Source organism: Oratosquilla oratoria, chromosome 25 (assembly GCF_046742065.1).
Source record: "Oratosquilla oratoria isolate Oo_2021 chromosome 25, ASM4674206v1, whole genome shotgun sequence".
NCBI classification, from domain to species: Eukaryota; Metazoa; Arthropoda; class Malacostraca; order Stomatopoda; family Squillidae; genus Oratosquilla; species Oratosquilla oratoria.
In genome coordinates, this window is record NC_134801.1 from 13,323,758 (window position 1) to 13,347,336 (window position 23,579).

At 37.6% G+C, this 23,579-nt stretch overlaps 1 protein-coding gene across 3 annotated transcripts in view; it reads right to left on the bottom strand.

The window, feature by feature from the left end:
- spas (spastin) overlaps positions 1–23,579 on the bottom strand; it is a 367,066-nt gene that overhangs the window by 110,723 nt on the left and 232,764 nt on the right. For all 3 annotated transcript variants that reach the window (XM_076208392.1, XM_076208390.1, XM_076208391.1), the window contains exon 3: positions 4,185–4,538. In XM_076208392.1, coding sequence (XP_076064507.1) covers positions 4,185–4,538 — 354 coding nt within the window. The remainder of the gene's footprint in view (positions 1–4,184; positions 4,539–23,579) is intronic.

Sequence of the window (23,579 nt, forward strand, 5' to 3'; positions counted from 1 at the left end):
TGCTCGTGTTGTCCCGCCTTTGTATCTTGCAGTGTCTAGTTCCTTTTTAAACTCATGAATGGTTTTTGCGCATACTATTTCATTGTCCAGTTTGTTCCAAGTGTCCAAAACTCTATGAGGAAAACTGTTTTTCTTCAGTTCTCTTCTATAGCTATGTTTTTTTATTTTCTTTCCATGTCCTCTTGTGTTTCTTTTGTCCCAGTTAAGTAAGTTCTCACTATCGAGTACCTCTGTGCCTTTCATGATTCTGTAGATGGTCAATAGGTCACCTCTCTCTCTTCTTTGCTCCAGTGTCGGTAACTCCAGTTTAGCCAATCTCTCTTCGTATGATAGGTTTGCAAGTGCAGGTGCCATTTTTGTAGCTGCTCTTTGGATTCTTTCTATTTTCTTTATATTCTTTTTGGTACTGGGGGACCACAATGTCGCTGCATACTCTAATCTAGGCCTTATCAATGTAACCAATATTTTTTTCATCATGTCTTCGTCCAAGTATGTAAACGCCACTTTTATTGATCTTAGCAAGTTGTAAGTCTCCCCGACAATTTTGTTAATCTGTATATCATAGGCCAAGTCGTTCGTGATAATTACTCCCAAATCTTTTTTGGATCCTACTTTCTTTACTTCTTTGGTTCCAATTGTATATTTTCCTGATATTCTGTTTTTGCTTTTTCCAAACTCCATTATGCTACACTTCTTAGTATTAAAGTCCACTTCCCATTTCTGACTCCAGTTCCATACCCTATTTAGGTCTTCTTGCAGTGCTTCACAGTCCTCATCAGTTTCTATTTTCCTTAGCAGTTTGGCGTCATCGGCAAAGAAGCTCATGTAGCAGTTCACGTCCTCATCCATGTCATTCATATAGATAGCAAACATTATTGGTGCCAGCACAGATCCTTGCGGTACTCCACTGATCACCTCTTTCCAGTCTGAATATTTTTCTCTGAGCACTACTCTCATCTTTCTACCAGTCAGAAAGTCCTCTATCCATTTTAGTAGGTTTCCCTGTATTCCTCCTATGTGTTCCAGTTTTTTTAGTAGTTTTCTGTGTGGTACTTTGTCAAAGGCTTTTTGCAAGTCTAGGAATGCACAATCAGCCCATCCATTTCTTTCTTGCACTATGTCTATTAGTCTTGAGTAAAAGCATATTAAGTTTGTGGAGCATGATCTTCCTTGTCTGAATCCGAATTGTCTTGGGTTTAATATGTCATTGTCTTCCAGATGTTTTACCCATCTATTCTTGATTATTTTCTCACAAATTTTGGCAATGGTGCTTGTTAGTGATACTGGCCTATAGTTGGTGGGTTCTTCTTTGTTTCCTCCTTTGTGTATTGGTACAATGTTAGCGTTTTTCCAGTCCTCGGGTATCTTTCCTTCTTTGAGTGAGCTGTTTATTAAGATGTGTATTTTGTCTGTTAGTTCTTCTTTGCACTCCTTTAGAATCCAATTTGCAATACCGTCCGGGCCATGTGATTTTCTGACATCCAGCCTTGATAAATGTTCTGATATTTCCTTTAGTGATGCTGTAAACTCATTCATGAGGGGAGATTTCTTGTTTTTGTCTATGTCACAATTCGGTATTTTCTCTCTGGTGAAAACAGATTTAAAGTGATTGTTCATGACTTCGGCCATCTCTAAATCTTCTGTGTATTCTATGTTTCCTTGGCATAGTTTCACCAATTCCTGTTTGTTTTTAAGTTTACCATTCACATACCGATAGAATAGTTTGGGTTGCTCTTTGCATTTGTCTATAATATCTTTCTCATGGTTCCTTTTCTCCTCTCTTCTCACATTAACATACTCATTTCTATAGTTAACATAAATTTGCCATTTGCTTTGTTTTTTGTCTTTTCTCCACTTTTTCCAAGCTTTGTCCCTTCTGTCTTTTGCCTCACTGCATCTTTTGTTGAACCAACATTTAATGTACTCTCTCTCTCGCTTTTGTCTTGGTACATGCCTGTTTACCCCTTCATTGTAGTTTTCCATCAATATATTCCATTTCTCTTCCACTGCTGTTTCTTCCCTGTAAAATATTTCCCAGTTTGCATTCCGGAAGAATGTCTTTAGTTTTGTAAAGTCTGTTTTGTTGTACCTCAGTCTTCCTTTCCTATGCTTTTCGTTCCTCTCTATGTCTATTTCTTCCTTTAGTATAGTTTCGATGAGTAGATGGTCACTCTTTCCAATTGGTGTCTCATACTGGACTTTATGCACTATTTCAGGCTCTGTTGTAAATATTAGATCTAGTTTCGATGGCTCTTCATTATTTCTGTACCTTGTGTTTTCATGGACCCATTGGGTCATTGTGTACTCCATGGTCATATCTAGCAGTACATTGCCCCACGAGTCATCTCCTCCTTGCACTGTCATGCTGTCCCAACAAATTTCTTTGCAATTGAAGTCCCCCATAACTACCAGATTACCCTTACCCATTAGTATCTCATTGAGTGATTTTCTTGTGTCATCTAGCATTTTTTTATGTTCAATTTCTTTCCAAGCGCTTGTTTTTGGAGGCACATAAGTCACCACAAACTTTCTACTTTTCATATTCTTGCCTTCGACTTTTATCATGATCAATTCAGCATTACCTTTGCCCTCTGCAATTTTTGTCACCTTTAGGTCTTTCTTGGCCAAGAACATGATTCCCCCTCCCTGTTTCTTGTCCCTGTTTTTTATCCAGTAGTTGTATAAACCTTGTCCGATAACAGTGGATGGTATTTCACCTCTTAGTTTAGTCTTTGTGTGTGTGTGTGTGTGTGTGTATTTACCTACTTGTATTTTGTGGGAAGAGAGCTATGCTTGTAATGTGACCCACTATTGTATCTCTCTGCATCCAGTTTTTTCTTAAAGTCATATATAGTTTTAGCACTCACTGTTTCCTCATTTAGTTTGTTCCAGATATCTATCACTCTGTGTGGAAAGCTATTCTTTTTCAGATCTCTTCTGTAACTGTCTTTCTTAAGTTTCTTCTCGTGTCTACTTGTACTTCTGTCCCACTTTAGTAGGTCATCCCTATCAAGAATTTCATCCCTTTCATAATTCTGTAAATGGTCATCAAATCACCTCTTTCTCTTCTTTGTTCCAGGGTTTGTAGATTTAGTTTATCCAATCTTTGTTTGTATGTCAAATTGCAAAGTGTTGGTGCCATCTTTGTCGTTGCTCTTTGAATTCTTTCTAGTTTCTTTGTTTTTTTTTTAAATAGGTGTCCATAGTGACGATGTGTATTCCAATTTTGGTGTGAGTGTGTGTGTGCATGTGTATTTACCTATTTACCTAGTTGTATTTTATGAGAAGGGGAGCTACACTTGTGGTGTCCCGCCTTTGTATCTCGCAGTGTCTAGTTTGCTCTTAAATTCGTGAATGGTTTTGTCCAGTTTGTTCCATGTGTCCACCACTCTATATGGAAAACTGTTCTTCCTCAGATCTCTTCTATAACTATCTTTTTTGAGTTTCTTTCCATGTCCTCTTGTATTTTTTTTCCCCCAATTTAACAAGTCCTCTCTATCGAATATTTCTGTGCCCTCCATGATTCTATAGATGGTCAGTAGGTTGCCTCTCTCTCTTCTTTGCTCCAAAGTTGGTAACTTCAATTTAGTCAGTCTCTCTTCATATGACAAGTCTGAAAGTGCTGGAGCCATTTTTGTGATTGCTCTCTGGATTCTTTCAATTTTCTTTATATTCTTTTTGATACTGGGTGACCACAATGTCACCACATATTCCAGTCTAGACCTTAACAGTGTGACTAATACCTCTTTTAATAAATTTTTTGTCCAAATAGGTAAATGCCACTTTTATTGATCTTAACAAATTATAGGATTCTCCAACAATTTTGTTTATTTATCAGAGGACAAGTCATTTGAGATAATTACTCCCAGATCTTTTTCAGATCCCACTTTCTTTACCTCTTTAGTTCCAATTTTATATTATCACCCAATATTACTATATTTACTCCTTTCAGTAAATCAGTTAGTTTTTTCTTTGTGTCTTCCAACAGTTTGGAATGATGTGTGTGTGTGTGTATTTACTTATTTATCTAGTTGTATTTTATTACTATATTTCCTCCTTCTTTCAGTAAATCAGTTAGTTCTTTGTGTCTTCCAACAGTTTGGAATGATGTGTATGTGCATGTGTGAGCATATCTGTATTTGTTTGTTAGTGGTTATTTCTACACTCTTAATTTTCTGCCATACCTTCAGCAGCTTTGTTTGAGCTTGGGGAAGCTGGAGGACGCTTATCAAGGTGGGTTCCCCGCCCACCAGAGTCACCCATGGTCATCACTTGTGGCGTTGCTCTTTGAGTTTGTATTTTGGGGTAGCAGTGCTTTGGCTGGGATGGACCACTTCCATCCCTACCATTTGCCCTCATTCCCTTAAGTAACACCTTGTGAGAACTGCAGTTGGGGTTGGTGGTGATGGAAGTGGTTTTGGTGGTGGTGATGGATGAAGAAGAGGTGAGGACTTTGCTGGCTGGCGTAGGTGCTGCGGGTAGGAGGGTGAGCAAAGGGCACGTGTCCAGCTCCAGCTGATGCAGGTGCACCAGGGAATCTAGAAAACAACAACCAAACATGCAATGGTCAAAGCTAGAAAAAAATAAACAAATAAAAAGGTCTCCATGTATCTAGGGCAAGACAACATTTTTCCTAAGTATAGTAATACAATATCTGATATATCATTCATTTCTGAGAAATAATCTACAGGAACAGAACAGCAACAGTATGCATGTAACATAAATGTAAATATACAAACACACATCAACTTAATGCATGGTGTTTGAAGACAGTGGATTGCAAAGACTATTAAAAAGCTGTGCCCTGGGACAATCAAGTAAAGTAGGTTGGGGCTTATTTTGACTCACCTAACAGCTTAAAAGGCTATTGCATGAAAGGAAATTAAGAAAAGAGTAAGAGGCTGGATGATTAAAGGAAATAAGAAAGATAACAAGCAAAGAAGACGTAAGATGTTGCATGTAGGCACAGGGATACTAACATGCTATGCTAGAGGACATCAAATCAGGATGAAATGCAGTGGACCAAAGGACCTATAGGGTGCTGAAGGATAATACAATCATATACTAAAATACACTATAGTAATGAAAGGAGTAAATTGCACATGTGTGTGTGTATTTATTTACCTAGTTATATTTTTCAGGAAAAGAGCTATGCTCGTAATGACCAGCTATTGTATCTTTCCGCATCCAGTTTATTCTTAGTCATGTATAGTTTTAGCACTCACTGTTTCCTCATTTAGTTTGTTCCAGATATCTATCACTCTGTGTGGAAAGCTATTCTTCTTCTTCAGATCTCTTCTGTAACTGTCCTTCTTAAGTTTCTTCTCGTGTCCTCTTGTATTTCTTCTGTCCCATCCCTTTCATAATTCTGTAGATAGTTAGTAAATCACCTCTCTCTTCTTTGTTCCAGGGTTGGTTGATATAGTTTATTCAATCTTTGTTTGTATGTCAAATTGCAAAGTGTTGGTGCCATCTTTGTCATTGCTCTTTGAATTCTTTCTATTTTTTTGTTTTCTTTTTTTTTAACTAGGTGTCCATAGTGATGCTGCATATTCCAATTTTGGTCTTATCAGTGTAACTAGTATTTTCTTTACCATTTCTTCATCCATGTAGTCAAAGGCTACTTTCATTGATCTTAATATGTTGAAAGTTTCTCCAACTAATTTGTTGACATGTTTGTCTGGTGTCATGTCATTTGAGATACTCCTAGGTCCCTTTCTGAGTTTACTTTTTCTACTTTCTTTGTTCCTATTTTATATTGACACGATATTCTCTTTTTGTTTTTTCCAAATTCCATTATACATTTCTTAATGCTGAAGTTCACTTCACTCTTCTGACTTCATTTCCAGGCTTTGTCCAGGTCTTCTTGAAAAGATTTGCAGTCTTCCTCTGTACTTACTCTCTTTAATAGTTTCACATCTGCAAAGAAGTTCATATAACATTCCATGCCTTTATCCATATCATTCATATAAATAGCAAACATTATCAGGGCCAATACAGAGCCTTTTGGGACTCTGCTTATCATATCTTCCCAATTTGAGTTCTGGTCTCTGAGTACCACCCTCATTTTTCTTCTGTTCAAGAAATCTTTCATCCATTCCAATAAATTTCCTTGTATTCCACCTATTATTTCAAATTTTTCTTAGTAGCTTTTTGCGTGGTACTTTGTCAAAAGCCTTTTGTAAGTCCAAGAAAACACAATCTGCCCATCTGTCTCTTATATTATTTCTATCAATCTTAAGTAAAAGCATATTAAGTTTGTAGTACATGATCTTCCACTTCTAAAACCAAATTGTTTAGGATTTAGTATTTTGTTCTATTCCAAGTGTTTAATCCATTTATTTTAAATAATTTTTTGCATATTTTTGCTACTGTGCTTGTAAGGGATAACAGTCTATAGTTTGTTGCATTTTCTGTCTCCTCCTTTGTATACTGGTACAATATTTGCATTTTTTCCAATCCTGTAGTACTTTTCCTTCTTTGAGTGAGAAGTCAATTATCTTATGTATTTTGTCTAGTTCATCCATACATTCTTTCAATATCCAGTTTGCAATTCCATCAGGCCCATACGACTTTCCGACGTCAAGGTTCTTTATTTGGTCCCTTATTTCTTTCTGTGTCATCATTATTTCTTTCATTTTAAGGGATTTTTCTTGCTGTCCTTCATCCCAAATTTGTGAGCTTTCCATTGCAAATATTGATTGAAGATTGAGCACTTACACATTGATTGAAGATTGAGCACTTACATTTTCTAAACCTGAATTTTTGCTCCCCTCACTTTCCTAAAAAAAATTGCTCTTTTTTGTGAAAATTTATTGGGAAACTTCCTTTATTTTTGCCTGAGCTGAGGCCTCTTCATAGACCCAACCACCCACTTTTAATTTGTTTCTCAACTTATTATTTATAAACCTGTACAACAGTTTTGGTTCATCTTTGCATTTATCTACTATACCTCTTTCAAAATTGTTTTCTTCCAGCAAATTCTTATATAATCATTTCTAGCTTCCTTTCAAGCTTCTTTTCTTTTATTGCTTTTCTCTTCTTCCATTTTACCCAAGTCATGTCCTTGGCCTTTTTTCTAATCTCACACTTTTTTTTTTTCTTTTTCTTTTTTTTCTTTTCTTTTTTAAACCAGTCCTGTTTCTATTTCTTCCTCCCACTAGTCTTTGGCACATGTTTGTTCCCTCTCAGGTTGTAAATGTCAAGAAAGATTTCCCATTTCCTCCTTATTCCTATGATATTCATGAATTCCACTCAGTTTGTTTCTTCAAAGTATTATTTCAACCCAAAGTAATCTGCTTTCCTAAAACTGAGTCCTCTTTGCCTGTGTGATTCATTCCTTGGGACTATTTCCTCATCCTCTACCTGAAATTAAATTGTCCCATGGTCATTTTTTCCTATGGAGCAAAGGTAGTTCAAGAAGCTGATGAAGCTTGGCTCTTTGGTTAGTAACAGATCTAGTCTTGTGAGACTGTCATCTCCTCTTACTTGGGTTACTTCCTTTATCCATGCAGTCACCCTGTTCTCCATTGCCATAATTAACATGGTATTTCCACCGGAATCTGCTTTGGCACTTGCTTTCCATTTCTCCCAGTTGACCTCACTGCAATCAAAATCTTCAATTACGAATAAAATGCTATTTCATTAACCCCTTCCATACGATGACACCTATGTAGGCATCATGAGGCACGAGTGGGTATATGAAGATACCAGCATTGGAGTCTTGATTACATTTATTTAATAGTTGTAACTGAGTGATCCCCATATTCTGTGAACTGGCTTGATCATATTTTCTGTGGTTATAAATATTCAGAAAGAAAATGAGTAATACAGCAGTAACTTTATTGTGGTGCATCATCGAATCATCATACATCAGAAAGCTGATGCTGCCCATGAGAATTTGACTCATGTGGAAGAGGTTAATTTTCTTTAGGAGAAAAGTCATGTTCAACAACATTTCTTGACATTCAGCTTCATTCCAAGCTCTTGTCTTGGTGGTGGTGGTGTTGGTGGGGGGAGGCAAAATGCTACCATGAATTCTCTTTTCTTCAGCCCTTTAACCCCTTCCATACGGTGCCGCACACGTAGGCGTCATGGACTTAGACCTCGGTGGCAGCAGCCAATGCCAGCCGTACGACGTGTCGTAATAATACTCGCATCATAAAATATAGTCACCGCTTATATCGATCGTTCTCTCTTCACCCGTGAATTTTGATAACCATAGAAAATGCGATTACAAAAGAATTAGAAAGAATGTCATTATGGAGGGGCGACTACAATAAATATAATCAAGACGCCGATATGGCAGCCTCGCGAATACACTCGCTCCCCATGACGCCTACGTGTGCGGCACCGTATGGAAGGGGTTAATTCTAATTTTCAAGTGGATTGCTTCAACTTTGCCTTTACTCAGATTTGCTTCCACCTTCATGTCACTTCTCACAACAATAAGCATCCTTCCACCCATTTTATCTTCTATGTCTCTTCTCCTGGTGTACCTTTCATTCCCCAACTGTATATCAACACTATTCTAGATTGGTCTCCACGAAACAAAAAATATCAGGATTGTTTATCAAGTAGTCATTTCGATAATTTTTATGACAGTTGCATGCAGGGCTCAAACCCGCTGTACTCGGCTATCCGTAAATTACCTGTACAGCGCCCTAGACCACTACACCACAGAGACTATAAAATCCTTGAAACCTGGAATCGAACTGATTCCCGAGGGAAGGAAGATCACTTATTACGGCGATCCGAATTCCTGTATTACTCAAGGACCAGCCCACCAGTGGTGTGGGGTAAGGACCGGGACGAACCCCTTTCACGGATAGCCGAGTACAGCGGGTTCGAGCCCCGCATGCAACTGTCATAAAAATTATCGGTCTGATGTCGCTGCCATTAGCGTATTTCTCTCAAAGTAGTCATTTATCTCCAACCTGGTGGTTAGTAAACCATCAACATTAGCATATGCTAATTAAGTTGCCTTGTACTGTTTCCTTTGCAATACTGACTTCCTGTTTTTTTTAAACCATTTCCTCATATTTTGACAAAAATAAATAAATAAATAAATGAAACAAAAACAAAAAAATAAAAATGATAATAATAATAATAATGATAGAAAAAAATATATATACACACACACACATATTTTTGTGGTAAGACAGATATGTGAGAAATCTATAGAAAGAGGTAAGGATGTTTTTTGGGCTTTTATGGATCTGGAAAAGGCTTATGACAGGGTAGATAGGAAGGCACTGTGGGAGGTACTGCAGATATATGGGATAGGAGGAAGTTTTAATGTGTTTGAGATGAAATGCCTGAGAAGTATGATAGGGGTTACTTTGCTGGATAGAGTGAGAAATGAAGAGGTGAGGAGGAGAATGGGGGTGGAAAGTAAGTTGGGAGATAGGGTTGATGAAAGAGTATTGGGATGGTCTGGACACATGGAAAGAATGAGGGAAGAAAGATTAGTAAAAGAGGTGTGGAAGGCAGAGGTAGAAGGAGTGAACATGTTAAGGTAGGATGGGAGAGGACAGAAGATAGGGGTGAATGGAGAATGGTTGTGTATGGATGCTGCTGTGATGCATGAGGGGGAGTGGGTGGAGGATGGGGGGTGAGAGAGTATGATAAATAAAATGACACAGCCTGAAGGGATTTCTCCCCATCTTCTCCTTTTCTGCATGAGAGGACAGAGAGGGGGTTCACCGATTTAATGAAGCAGCCTTGCTGTGGATGTGCTGTGTCTTGTGACTGCTTCTGACCCAGGGCAGTGGACAAGATGCAGGGATGATCCATCATTCAGGAGGTGCTAAGATAAGAGGGAGGGAAGAGGGTAGAGGGGAGTGGAGTACGTAGGGGATGGAGTAGTTAGGAGGGGTTTCTATGCCTTTTTGGCTACCTCCCATGTAATGGGGAAAAAGCCTTTGGTATATGTATGTACATATATGTACACACACATATACATATATATATATATATATATATATATATACATATATATATATATATATATAATAGTATGTTTTTCTTTTGTCCTCATCTCATTTTTGGCTTTAGCTTCCTCTAAGGGCTTTCATGTCTTTGCTTGTTCCTTTTCATTAGCATCTTTCCTAATCCAAATATTTTTTAACTTTTCCTCTCATGCCAAGATCCAAGACTTGCTGAATATTTTATTCCCCATGGCTTGTAATTTCAATTTCATTTTCATTGGACATATACCATTCCTCTTAAACTGACCTCACCAATATATGCTATCAATCTGGTCTGTTACATCTGTATTTACTTTACTGTAGTATACAACAAAGGAGCAACACTTGTTGGGTCCTGTCTCCTATTCTCTAATATTTCATCATACCTAGACTGAAATTCATATACAGTTCAAACTTAATCTATATCCTTGATTTCCAATTATTGTATTTAGATTTGAGCTATGTCACATTCTAAGGTATTTCACCTATTTATGAATCTATTTAAAAAACTGTATTTCTTCACATCTTTTACACAGGTGGTCTTCCTTAATTTGCTTCCATGACCTCTTAAAACCCTCACATCTTTAATCAGGAGATCTGTCAATGCAATCTATCCCTTTTAATGGACTGAATATTGTAATCATATTACCTCTTTCTCTTCCACTTTTCACAGTTGGCAGACCCAGTGCTATTAGTTTTTCCCCATATAGTTTATCTGCCAGGCTGGGGACCAGTTTGGCTGCTACACTTTGTATTCTCTTGATCTTGCTTATATCCTTCACTCCATGTGGAGACCATACTACTGACAAATATTCCAGTCTTGGTTAGATAAGGGTTTCAAGGAGTTTTTTCATCTCTTCATCCATATCATGAAATGCCACTTTAATCTTCTACAATAGTCCATATGTCTCTCCCACAATCCTGCTGATATGTCTGTCAGGTGACAGGTTGTCTTCTATCAACACTCCCGAATTTTTCACCTCTTTTGCTTTTGTATGATGTTCACTTTCCAAGAAATAGTTAAAGGATGTTCTTTTGCCACTATTGCCCAGTTCTAGGATATTGCATTTTTTTGGTATTGAAATTTATTTCCCATTCTCAACACCATGCAAAAATGGTGTCTAGATCTTTTTGCAATAGTCTACCTCATTTTTCACTACTCTCATGATTTTTGCGTCATCTGCAAACATAAAGGCATAGCTTGTTGTTCCTTCCATCATGTTACAGACATGGACAATAAACATCATAGGTGCAAGCACTGAACCTTGTGGAACTTCACTCATTGCTGCTCTCCATCTTGATATCTTATCCTTCAATAATGTCCTCATGTACCTTTCCTTAAAAAATTCTTTCATCCATTCTAGTAGTTTGCCTCTCAGTCATCCAGCATGCTCCAAATTCCATATAAGTTGAAGTTGACTATGAGGTATTCTATCAAATGCCTTCTCTAGGTTGAGATACACACAGTCCACCCACCTTTCTCTCTCTAGTATCACATCAATCACTCTCAAGTAAAATCTTAAAAGGTTCAACACACATGACCTTCCATATACACACCTGTGGTCATAGTGGCAACATGTAGTGCTTGGTGCTCTAGTGAAAATATGTATATTCACAAAACGATATAACAGTGCTTTAATTATAGATTACCCAAAGTGTATTTATGGGAAGGGGAGGGCTTGTGGACACCCAAACTAATAATTCATAATGTAAAAAGTGAGAAATAGAAGGAAAATGGAGGAAAGTGTTGACAGGTCAGAAGAGTCCCAAGATGGCCGACTGTTGTGATAAAATGTAAACAGATATGCAGAATGGCCTACTAGTGTAAAACTGAAACAGAATTTGAATCCTGATTTGAGATCACCAAGAGGTACTAAAAGGTTTTTACTTGACAGTGGTGAGGAAGGTCATTTTTCAGGATTGACAGGACATGAAAGAAGGCTCTTTAGTAGAATTTTAGACATAGAGAGGGATGTGAGAAATATGAATGATGTACGGAGAAGAGAAACAAATGATTTATGGAAGATGAATAATAACTTGAACAATGAAATGGCAGTCTTAACCCCTTCCATACGGTGATGCCTACGTAGGCGTCATGAGCAAGTGGGTGCGCGAGGATGCCGACGTTGGCGTCTTGATTATATTTATTGTAGTCGTACCTGCGTGACCCACATACTCTGTAAACTGGCTTCATCATATTTTCTATAGTTATCAAAATTCACGGGTGAAAGAGAACGAGCAATAGAGCAGTGACTTTATTTTTTATAATGCGAGTATTATGACGCGACATCGCGTGTCTGGCAGCTAATGCTGCCAGACGTGTGATGTGGCCCGTATTGAAGGGGTTAAAGAAAGTGAACAATGAAATGAAAGAAGATATTAAGGTACTAAAAAAGGAACTGGCACAAATGATAGGTGAAAAAAAAAAAAAATAATAATAATAATAATGAGACCATAAGGAAAGAGGTAGATGAAAATATTTAAACAATGACCATGGAAGCAAGAAAAAGCATAGGAGAAATTAAATTACAGCAATTTAGGAATGATTGGATAAAGGACAAGGAAGAAGATAAAGTAATTTTCAAAGAAATAGTTCATCAACAGATGCAGAAGGCCGAAGATCCAGTTGTCAAGGTAATCAAAAAGAAAACTTAGGAACACAGTAGAAAAGAAAAAATGTATAATAGAATAATTTAGGTTGATCCTTACATTTGTCTATTATATCATTTTCTTAGTTTATTTTTTCTTCCCTGTGTATTTATACATATTCATTTCTTAGTTTGATATATATTTGCCATTTACCAATTTTTTTCTTTCTTTTTTCCATCTTTTCCAAGCTTTGTCTCTTCTATCTTTTGCCTCACTACATTTTTTGTTGTGCCAGCATTTAATGTACACCTTTTCCTGTTCTTGCTTTGGTACGTATTTATCTATTCCTTCATTATAGATTTCCTTCAATATCTTCCATTTCTCTTCCATCTTTGTTTCTTCATTAAAGAAGTTTTCCCAATTCACTTTTTGATGAACTTTTCCGAGTTTCTCAAAATCCATTCTGTTGTACATTAGTCCTCCCTTTCTGTGTTTCTCATTTCTTCTCAAATTTCCTCTTTTAGTTTGAACTTGATTAGTATGTGGTCACTCTTCCCAAGTCTTGTATTCCATTTTATCCACAATTTCAGGCTCTGACATAAATATCAAGTCTAGTCTTGATGGTTCTTCATTATTTCTATATCTGGTATTTCCTTTTACCCACTGAGTCATTGTGTATTCAATGGTCATGTCCAGTAGTATATTTCTGCAAAGGTCCTCTCCACCTTTCACTGTCATCTCCCAACATATTTCTTTAGAGTTAAAGTCACCCATAATTACTAAGTTTCCTCCCTCTTTCAGTATTTCATTTAATGCATGCTTTGTGTCTTCCAACATTTTGGAATGGTCACTCCCTGTCCACGAATATGCTTTTGGGGGCAAATATATCACTACAAAATTTCTATATTTCATGTCACTGTTTTCAACTTTTATCATAATCAATTCCACATTATTATTTACTTCTGTTATCTTTGTCACATTTAAGCCTGTCTTACTCAAAAACATGACTCCTCTACCCTGTTTCTCCTCTTTTTATCCAATGATTATATAAACCTTGTCCCACAGTATTTGGTGGTAGTGGACCTTTTAATTTTTCCTCCACTATTCCCATTATATCCAGTTTCTCTTCTGCCAGATAGTTGTTTAATTCATTTAGTCCTGAAATCATGCCATCTATGTTGGTATATGTAAAAAAAAAAAAAAAAAAAAAAAAAAAAAAAAAAAAAAAAAAAAAAAAAAAAAAAAAAAAAAAAAAAACATTCTTCTCGGTCTCTCTTCTTCTCTCATTTTTTTTTTTTTTTTTGCTTCATTTCTTAATGTCTTTTTCCTCATCGCTCATTTCTTTTTTTTTCCATATATTTTTGTACTTTTCGCTTTTTGCCAACTTTTTCCTCATCGCTCATTTCTTTTTTTATCCATATATTTTTGTACTTTTCGCTTTTTGCTAACTTTGCTGCTTTTGTTAGTACTTCTTCCACTATCATTTGAGACCTTAGTTTTATTTTTAGTTGTCAATTTTTTCTTTACAGTATAGTTCCATTCTATACACTTATATTTCCTTTTCCATTTTTGCCCCTCCTCTTGTATCTCTTTCAGAATTTCTTTTGCTATTTCTTTCTCCTCTTTTTCTCTTGAGTATCTAGCTACATTGTGTTTTTCTTTAATACCATAAACTATTATACACTTTTATTTCTATCAACTGTGTCTCTGACCCAATTTTCTCTTTACTTTAATGATTTTTTTTCCACCTGTTGTTGTACAATTTCTTTAAAAGTTATTCTTTGGTTTTCTTGTTCCACTCTCCATTGATTTTTTATTTCTTGTGTATTTACCTAGTATCTAATGGAAAGGGGAACTATGCTTGCGGTGTCCTTTCTGTATCTTGCAGTGTGCATGTATTTACCTCATTGTATCTTATGGGAAGGGGAGCTACGCTCATGGTGTCTAGTCTCTGTATGTCGCCATATCTAATTTGCTCTTAAATTCTTGTATTGTTTTTGCACACACTACTGTTTTGTCTAGTATGTTCCATACATCCCCCACTCTGTGAAGAAAGCTGCTTTTTTCGGAGGGGAGGTCTCTCCTATAACTGTCTATTTTGAGTTTCCTTCCATGTCCTCTTGCGTTTCTTTTATCCCAATTTGGTAACTCTTCTCTATCAGGGATTTCCATACCTCTCATAATTTTGTAGATGGTCAATAAGTCACCTCTTTCTCTTCTTTGTTCCAGAGTTGGTAATTCTAGTTTTGACAATCTTTCTTCATATGACAGTTTTGATAGTGTTGGGGCCATACAGACATGATAGTGAGAAAAATGTTAATGTAGTAAGGCTGAGGATCTCAGTAGGAGATGAGCCTATAGATGGTAGTAGGGAGGTAAAGGTTGTCAGGTAAGAACTATAATGGAGATATGTTAGATATATGTTTATAAAGGGAGTTGATGGTAACAAACACAGTGTTTAAGAAGAGAGAAGCATAAATATACATGGGAAAGGATGATGAAGGGGCGAGTAGTTGAGAGGTCATTATTGGACTATGTAATGGTATACTGAGATTGATGGAAAAGTGATGATGAAAAGGGAAGGAGGTAGAGAAGTGATGAGGGTAAAATAATTAAACTCTTTAATATAAATCAAATATTTGCACACACATTAGGTTGCCTGCTGTACAATCATGCATCACAATATGCACATTACAAAATATAAAGTTACTCCTATTATACTCATTCCCTTTCACCCTGAATAAATATAATTTCACAGAAAACATGATCAAGCCTGTTCACACAATATGGGGATCACAATATGGAGTTACTAGATGATACAAAGGAAGAACTAATTGAAACACTGAAGGATGGAGGAAATACAGTAATTATGGGTGACTTTAATTCAAAAGAAACATGCTGGGAAGATATGACAGTGAAAGGGGGAGAGAAACACTGGGGCAATGTACTCCTTGACTTGACCATTGAATACACAATGACCCAGTGGATTAGAGAAAATACTAGATATAGAGGAAATGAAGAACCCTCAATATTGGACTTAATACTTACAACAGAACCTGAGATAATCGATAATATTATTTACAAAACTCCGATAGGAAAAAGTGACCATGTACTAATAGAAATGGAATTGAAAGAACAACCAGACCAAAGCAAAAATGTTAAACATAGAATAGGAAGACCTATGTATAACAAAACAAACTTTGAGAAACTTAAAACATTCTTTCGCAATGCAAACTGGGAAAAATTCCAAAACGAAGATACAGGGATAGAAGAAAAATGGAACATACTAAAGGAAATTTATAATGAAGGAGTGGATAAATTTGTACCACAACAAAAAATGGAAAAGGCATACATAAAGAACTGGTACAACAAAAGATGTAGTGAAGCAAATGAAAAAAGGGACAAAGCTTGGAAAAAATGGAAAAGAGATAAGAAACAAAGCAAATGGCAAACATACATCAAACTAAGAAACGAATATGTAAAAATACGCAGAGATGAAAAGAGAAATTATGAAAAAAAGATAATAGACAAATGTAAAGAAGAACCCAAACTATTTTACAAATATGTAAATGGAAAACTGAAAAACAAACAAGAAATAGAAAAACTGCGCCAAGATAAAAAGGAATTTACAGAAGAACTGGAAATGGCTGAAATAATGAACCACTTCAGATCAGTATTCACAATAGAAAACTCGCCTAACAGTGAAGTTAGAGAGAGAGAATTATCCCCAGCAATGAAAGAAATAAACGTAACACAAAAAGAAATCAGTGATCAAATTTAAACCCTGGATGTCAGAAAATCACATGGCCCAGACGGAATAGCAAACTGGATACTGAAAGAATGCATGGAAGAATTAACTGACAAAATATATGATATAATTAAATCATCAATTAAAGAAGGAAAAGTACCATTGGACTGGAAAAAAGCAAACATTGTACCAATTTATAAGGGAGGTGATAAGGAAGATCCATCTAACTACAGACCGGTCTCACTAACAAGCACAATAGCAAATATTTGTGAAAGAGTGATCAAAAACAGATGGGTTAAGTACCTGGAAGAAAAATCTATACTGAACCCAAATCAATTTGGATTTAAACAAGGGAGATCCTGTACAACAAAGCTGATTTGCTTTTACTCAAGATTAGTAGATATAATAGAAGAAAGAGATGGATGGGAAGACTGTGCTTTTCTGGACCTGCAAAAGGCATTCAATAAGGTACCTCATAGGAAACTAATAAATAAGATAGAGTCAAAAGGTGGCATCAGAGGAAAATTATTGGAATGGATGAAAGACTTTCTGATTGGGAGGAAAATGAGAGTTGTAATTAGAGAAAAATTCTCCAACTGGGAAGAAGTAAAAAGCGGGGTCCCGCAAGGATCAGTACTGGCCCCGATCATGTTCGCTGTATACATTAATGACATGAATGAAGGCGTGGAGTGCTATATAAATTTTTTTGCAGACGATGCAAAATTACTTAACCCCTTCCATACGGTGCCGCCTACGTAGGCGTCATGAGGAGCAAGTGGATTCGCGACGCTGCCATATCGGCGTCTTGATTATATTTATTGTAGTCGCCCCTGTGTTTTTACATTCTCCCAAATGTGCCCTGAATCCCATTCTCTGTCGTTTTCAAAATTCGCGGGTGAAAGAGAGAACGATCGATATAAGCGGTGACTATATTTTATGATGCAAGTATTATTACGACACGTCGTACGGCTGGCATTGGCTGCTGCCTGCGAGATTTAAGTCCCGTAGTGAAGTGGTTCAGAAGGTAAAAACGGAAGAGGACTGCAACTCATTGCAACAAGATCTGGACACAATATGGAATTGGACTCAAAAGTGGGAAGTAAAATTCAATATTAAGAAATGCAGCATAATGGAATTTGGAAAGAGTAAAAATAGAATATCAAAAGATTACAGAGTTGGGGAAGAAAAAATAAATAAAACAAACTATGAAAAAGATCTTGGAGTGATGATTGGAAAGGACATGAAACCAGATAAGCATATAAACAAGATGTTCGGAGAAACCTACAACTTATTGAGAGCAATCAAAGTGGCATTTACCTATATGGACGAAGAAATGATAAGGAAAATACTTACTACACTAATAAGACCAAAACTCGAGTACGCAGCATCACTTTGGACACCCAGTACCAAAAAGAATATCAAGAAACTAGAAAGATTACAAAAAGCGACAACAAAACTAGCACCGACACTCGCCGAACTAACATATGAGCAAAGACTATCCAAATTGAACCTACCAACTCTGGAACAAAGAAGAGAAAGAGGAGATTTGCTAACTATCTACAGAATAATGAAAGGAATGGAAGTTTTAGACAGGAACGACCTATTAATGTGGGACAAGGTAAAACAAGAGGACACGGAAAAAAATTGAAAAAGGATAGTTATAGAAAAAACTTGAAAAGGAACAGTTTCCCACACAGAGCGATAAATATATGGAACAAATTAGACAACAAAACAGTATGTGCTAACACTATACATGATTTTAAGATAAAACTTGATGCGGAGAGATACAAACAATGCATACGCTCAGTGATGAATTATGCGAGTCCTGCATGGGCTCCTAATCTCAGTGAGACACACCACAACACCCTTCAAATCATACAAAACAAAGCCCTAAAAACAATTACAGGCTGCACAAATACATCACCTACAGACCATTTACACCATGAAACAAAAGTCCTCAAAGTCAAGGACCACCTCGACATGAGAGGCACACAAACACTTGCTGCAGCCACCACAAACACATCACACCCGCTACACTACATAGCAGAACACCCACACACACCAAGAAACATTAAAACTACACCCAAAGACCTTTATTACGCACAGATACAGGTAAACGTCGACTTACGATGGCCGCGACTTACGATTGTTCGACTTTACGATGACGACGACGACGATATGATAATTTAACCCCTTCCATACGGTGCCGCACACGTATGCGTCATGAGGAGCAAGTGGATTCGCGACGCTGCCATATCGGCGTCTTGATTATATTTATTGTAGTCGCCCCTGTGTTTTTACATTCTCTCAAATGATTCATTCTCTGTGGTTTTCAAAATTCGCGGGTGAAAGAGAGACGATCGATATAAGCGGTGACTATATTTTATGATGCGAGTATTATTACGTCACGTCGTACGGCTGGCATTGGCTGCTGCCCGCGAGATTTAAGTTCCGTACTGAAAATACATATTATAGTGTTTGAATATGGTAAAAAGGATAAAAATAATTAAATAAACTACTGTACATGTTAAATAGGCTATATTCAGTATCTCTGGTGGTTAATATACAGGTAGGCTAGGTACAGTGACCACGGAACAGAGTGGGGATCGACTTACGATGAGATCGTCTTACGATGGCTCTATCGAAACCTAATGCCATCGTAAGTCGACGTTTACCTGTACTCTCTTCTCTTCCTCCACAACCACCAAATACCAGCCTCCGGAAACATATTCATAATCATATCACTCACCGCTCCATTAACACACTGAAAGACAACACACTGCTGCATGCCAGACCCCCTGATATCCACCCTTCTGAATCCTCTCTCCCACGAAAGGACAGAGTCCACTTGGCCAGACTGCGATGCGGTCACCACCCAGCACTTCTAAGCTACCAGAAGAGGCTGGACGACCGTGTTGTGAACAGCTGCCCAGGATGTAACACTTCACCCCATACCATACAACACATAATGGAAGACTGCATTATACACAATCATGCACGCAAACAACACAACATACACTCTATAAAGGATTTGTGGGAAAACCCAGTTTCGGCTGTGGCCTTCCTTGGGGAGACGGGACTGCTCGGACAGACAGTCTAGGGAATGACAACAACAACAACTAGGTAAATACTCAGCTACAATGACAAAATAAATATAATCAGGAAGCCAACACCATCATCCTCGTCTACCCCACTTGCGGCTCATGATGCATACATAGGTGTCATTATATTCAAGAGGCTGAATTAGAAGGATAAACAGAAATAATGCCAGAAGCTGAGAGAAATGTGGGAAGCAGAGGGATAAGGGGAAACAGGAATATAAGAATGGGTCTGTTTGTGGGAGGAAGTGCAGGCAAGACGTGGCAATAAAAAGACACCTTCCTGATAGTGTACATGAGAGGTGAAATAAAATGTTTGGAAGACATGGGAGTTTGGGAAAACAGGGGAGGTGTATCAGGGTGGGAAATGGATATATTGTCTGGGAGAGGGAAAGGAAAGAAAAGAAAAGTATGAAAAAGGGTGGGAAGAGAAAGGAAGGGAGGATGTGGGGCATAGGGAAGGTGGAGGGGAGGGGAGAAGATGGGGTGAAAAGGTAGAAGGATGGACACAAGGCAAGTCAACAGCATTTATTTGGAAGGGGGATAAAAGTTTGCTATGCAGGACTGAATTTATAACAGCAATTACTTACTACAAGGCAAAGAATAGAGGTTCCATGAAGTAAAAATGATTAATGAAAATAAAATAATATGGTGGATGGATATGAAAGAAGCAGGATGAAGTTTCATGCACTAGACACTATATTTTTTTTTACTTGCAACACCACACTGACAGACTACCTTTCCCACTGGCATATCAACACATGCAAGAAGCAAATGTAAAGGCTACATATGGGCAAAAACCACACATAAATTACTGAAAATTAAGGAAACAATCAAAACAGTACTTTAAATAGAATCAAATGTGATGATTTGCAGCTTTCTGTGAGAAAAATCTGAAAATTGCAAATACAAACTCTTTACACGTACCTCCCTCATCATAAAATGTTACCTATATACTTGTCAAAACAAAACACAATTTTCAAATGACTGTAGTTGCCAGACAGTGAAAAGGTTGTGCCCTACTTTAGTACCTACTCCCACTCACCCAAAGAAAAAGAATGCCTAGTCAAACAAGGTTAATTTTTATAAGCACTGCTTGACTTCTATTCCAACCTTTCTTCTAAGTAGAGTTGAAGTGTGTTAAGACAGGTTGTAACATCTTACATAATCATGGCAGAGCAATCAAGATGTTTGTTTTATCAACACTGTCACTATACAAGTGAACATTTGTCATGCTGTCTTTGTTTAATGACTTTGTATGTCCAATAAACCAATCTAACTTCCCAAATTGAGAAGTGGTGCTCACAAAATATACCTGTAATAGGTGGCATGACCTGAGATACTTAATAATGCTTGATACCTTAATTAGGTATATTTTTCATATCACTGGGCTCTGTTACATAACATCCCCTAATTATTCCTCTTATCTACAGGAAGAAGAGAATAAATACAAATAGACACAGAGAAAAGGATTGGAGAAAATGCTGTGGTAGCCTGGCCAGCTGTACAAGGATACAATGATATAAGGAAAGATTGAGTAAATGATGAAAGTATGATGTTTCTGGCTCTGACTGAAACCACAGATACATGAGCAAGTGGGAGGTAGAGAACAAAAGGGAGTGTGACAGTGTGTTTAAATGGGAATAGAGCATTAGCATTACTCTTTATAAGGGAGGTGGCCAGTGAAGGCATGTACCCACTTTTCACTCACCCGACAAATTTGTTTTTCCTTTTATCTTAGCTACTTGTGGATGAAGGGTCATCCGTCCCCAGCCCACTGCTTGGGTGAGAAGCAATGCAACAAGACAGTATCTCCTAAGCAGCACCTGAGAGCCAAAGCTGGTTTACCCTCCCCCTCACTCCTACTTCATTATATGGCAACCCTTGTACACTCCTGAGTAATTAACAAAGACAAGAAAAAATCCCTCTGGACTGCATTAATCTATCATCCATTGACAACCTCTCTCCACTTACACATAGCATTCTCCACAGACATTCCCCTTTTACCCCATTCATCTATCCCATTCTTGGTCTTCCACCTCAAGTTCACCCTGTTTATCTCTGCTTTCCACACTTTTTGCTAGTCTTTCTTCAGTCAATTTTCCCATGTGCCCAAACCATACCAGTGTTCTTTGATCAGCCCTTCTGACAACTCCCTTTCTAACTGCACCCTCTGTCTAATAACCTTACTTCTTATTCTATCCAACCTTGTAACCCCACTTAATCTTAGAACATGTTTAAATTCCTCCCTTACACTTCCCTTAAAGTCCACCTCTCCTCCATACAGTATTGGAGACACAATTGCCCCTTCATATAGTCTTCTCCTTATGTCCATCACACAAGATACCTATTTCTCATGACACTTTTTATTCTCTTAAGATATTTACTTGCTTCCTTCACTTTACAGTTTACCTCTACCCCCATTTCTCCATTCTCTGCTACATGTGACCATGGCTACTACAATTCCTTACTTCCTCCAGCCTCTCTGATTTAATATATACCTTCAATTCAATGTCACCCTACCCTTGTGCATCTCATGACCTTACTTTTACCCATTCTCTGCTACATGTGACCATGGCTACTACAGTTCCTTACTTCCTCCAGCCTCTCTGATTTAATATATACCTTCAATTCAATGTCACTCCTACCCTTGTGCATCTCATGACCTTACTTTTACCCATATTTACTTTCAATTCCTTCTCTCAATACCCTGATCCAGCCACAAGCATTGTCATCAGCAAACAGCTGGCCCAGCTCCCACTTCCCTCCACTACAAACCCCTGTTCATTACCTTTACATGTAGCTCTCATACCACCCCATACATGTACATGGACAACCATGGTGACATTACACAACCCTGGGGCAGCTCCACCTTCACCTCAAACCACTCACTCTCACCCCTGGCAACCCTAATACAAGCTCTACAGCTTACATGAAAACTTTTAATTGCCCTTAACAACTTTTTCTAATTTCTATACATCTGCAACAGCTCTCACAATTCCTTCCTGTCCACCTTTTCATTAGCCTTTCCCAGATCCATAAAAGCCCGAAAGACATACCTTTGGCTAAAAACTCATCAAATATCAGCCTTACTACACAAATTTGATCCATGCATCCTCCACTTTTCCTAAACCCACACTGTTCTTCCCAATTGCTCCCTCTATTCCCCTCCTAATCCTCTCACTAAACACCTTCCCACATGCCTTTTTAACAACAAAACATTCAACAGACTGATTCCTAGTCTAAAAATACTACATTCACATTGTCGCCTTTTTCTTTGTAAAGCAGAATTATACAAACACTTCTTCAGTCCTCCAGCATATTTCCCTCCCTTAAGCACACATAGAGCAACCTCACAAGCCAATCCACTATAACTGTTCCTTCCTTTGTCAGACACTCCACATAACACCCATCCAACCCAGGCACCTTACCAGTTTTCATCACCTTAAATGCTCTTTGTATCTCATCTTTCCCTGTAGCTCATTTTCTTCTACCTTCAATCATTTTTTCCTCCTCTACATTCAGCAGTTCTTTGAAATATTTCGCATTTAATCCTCACAAGCTCACTTTTTCTCTTGCACTACCCCCTTCCCCTCTCTATCCCACCATTAACTACTTTTTTTCTGTTCCCTCCCATCCTCCTTATCCCACACACTACCTTTGCACACTTTATCACTTAATCTTTAAAACATATATACAGTCAGACCTCACTGAACATGAGTGTTTCAGACACTGGCATGCAACATGACTCAGCAGGCTATTCAAATTGTACTCTTATAAATAATGGTCGTGTTCAGCAATTTCTAGGATATTTTACATGTTCATGTAGGTCTGATAGTATTCTACTCCTGTATTCCATTTATTCCTCTCCACCTTCCATACTTATCTCAGGTTTTATTTGTCCTTCTTATCTAACCTCTTCAATACAATGACATCTACATAGGCATCATGAGGCGCAAGTGGGTGTATGAGGATGCTGGCATCAGAGTCTTGATTATATTTAATTTGTAGTTGTAGCTGAGTTGACCCCTGAATTCTGTGAACTGGTTTGATCACAATTTCTGTGTTTATTATTACTCACAATGAAAGAGAAAGAGTAATACAGCAGTGACTTTATATTTTACAACAAGAGTAGTTTGATGCATCATACATAAGGCATCCAATGCTGTGCACAAG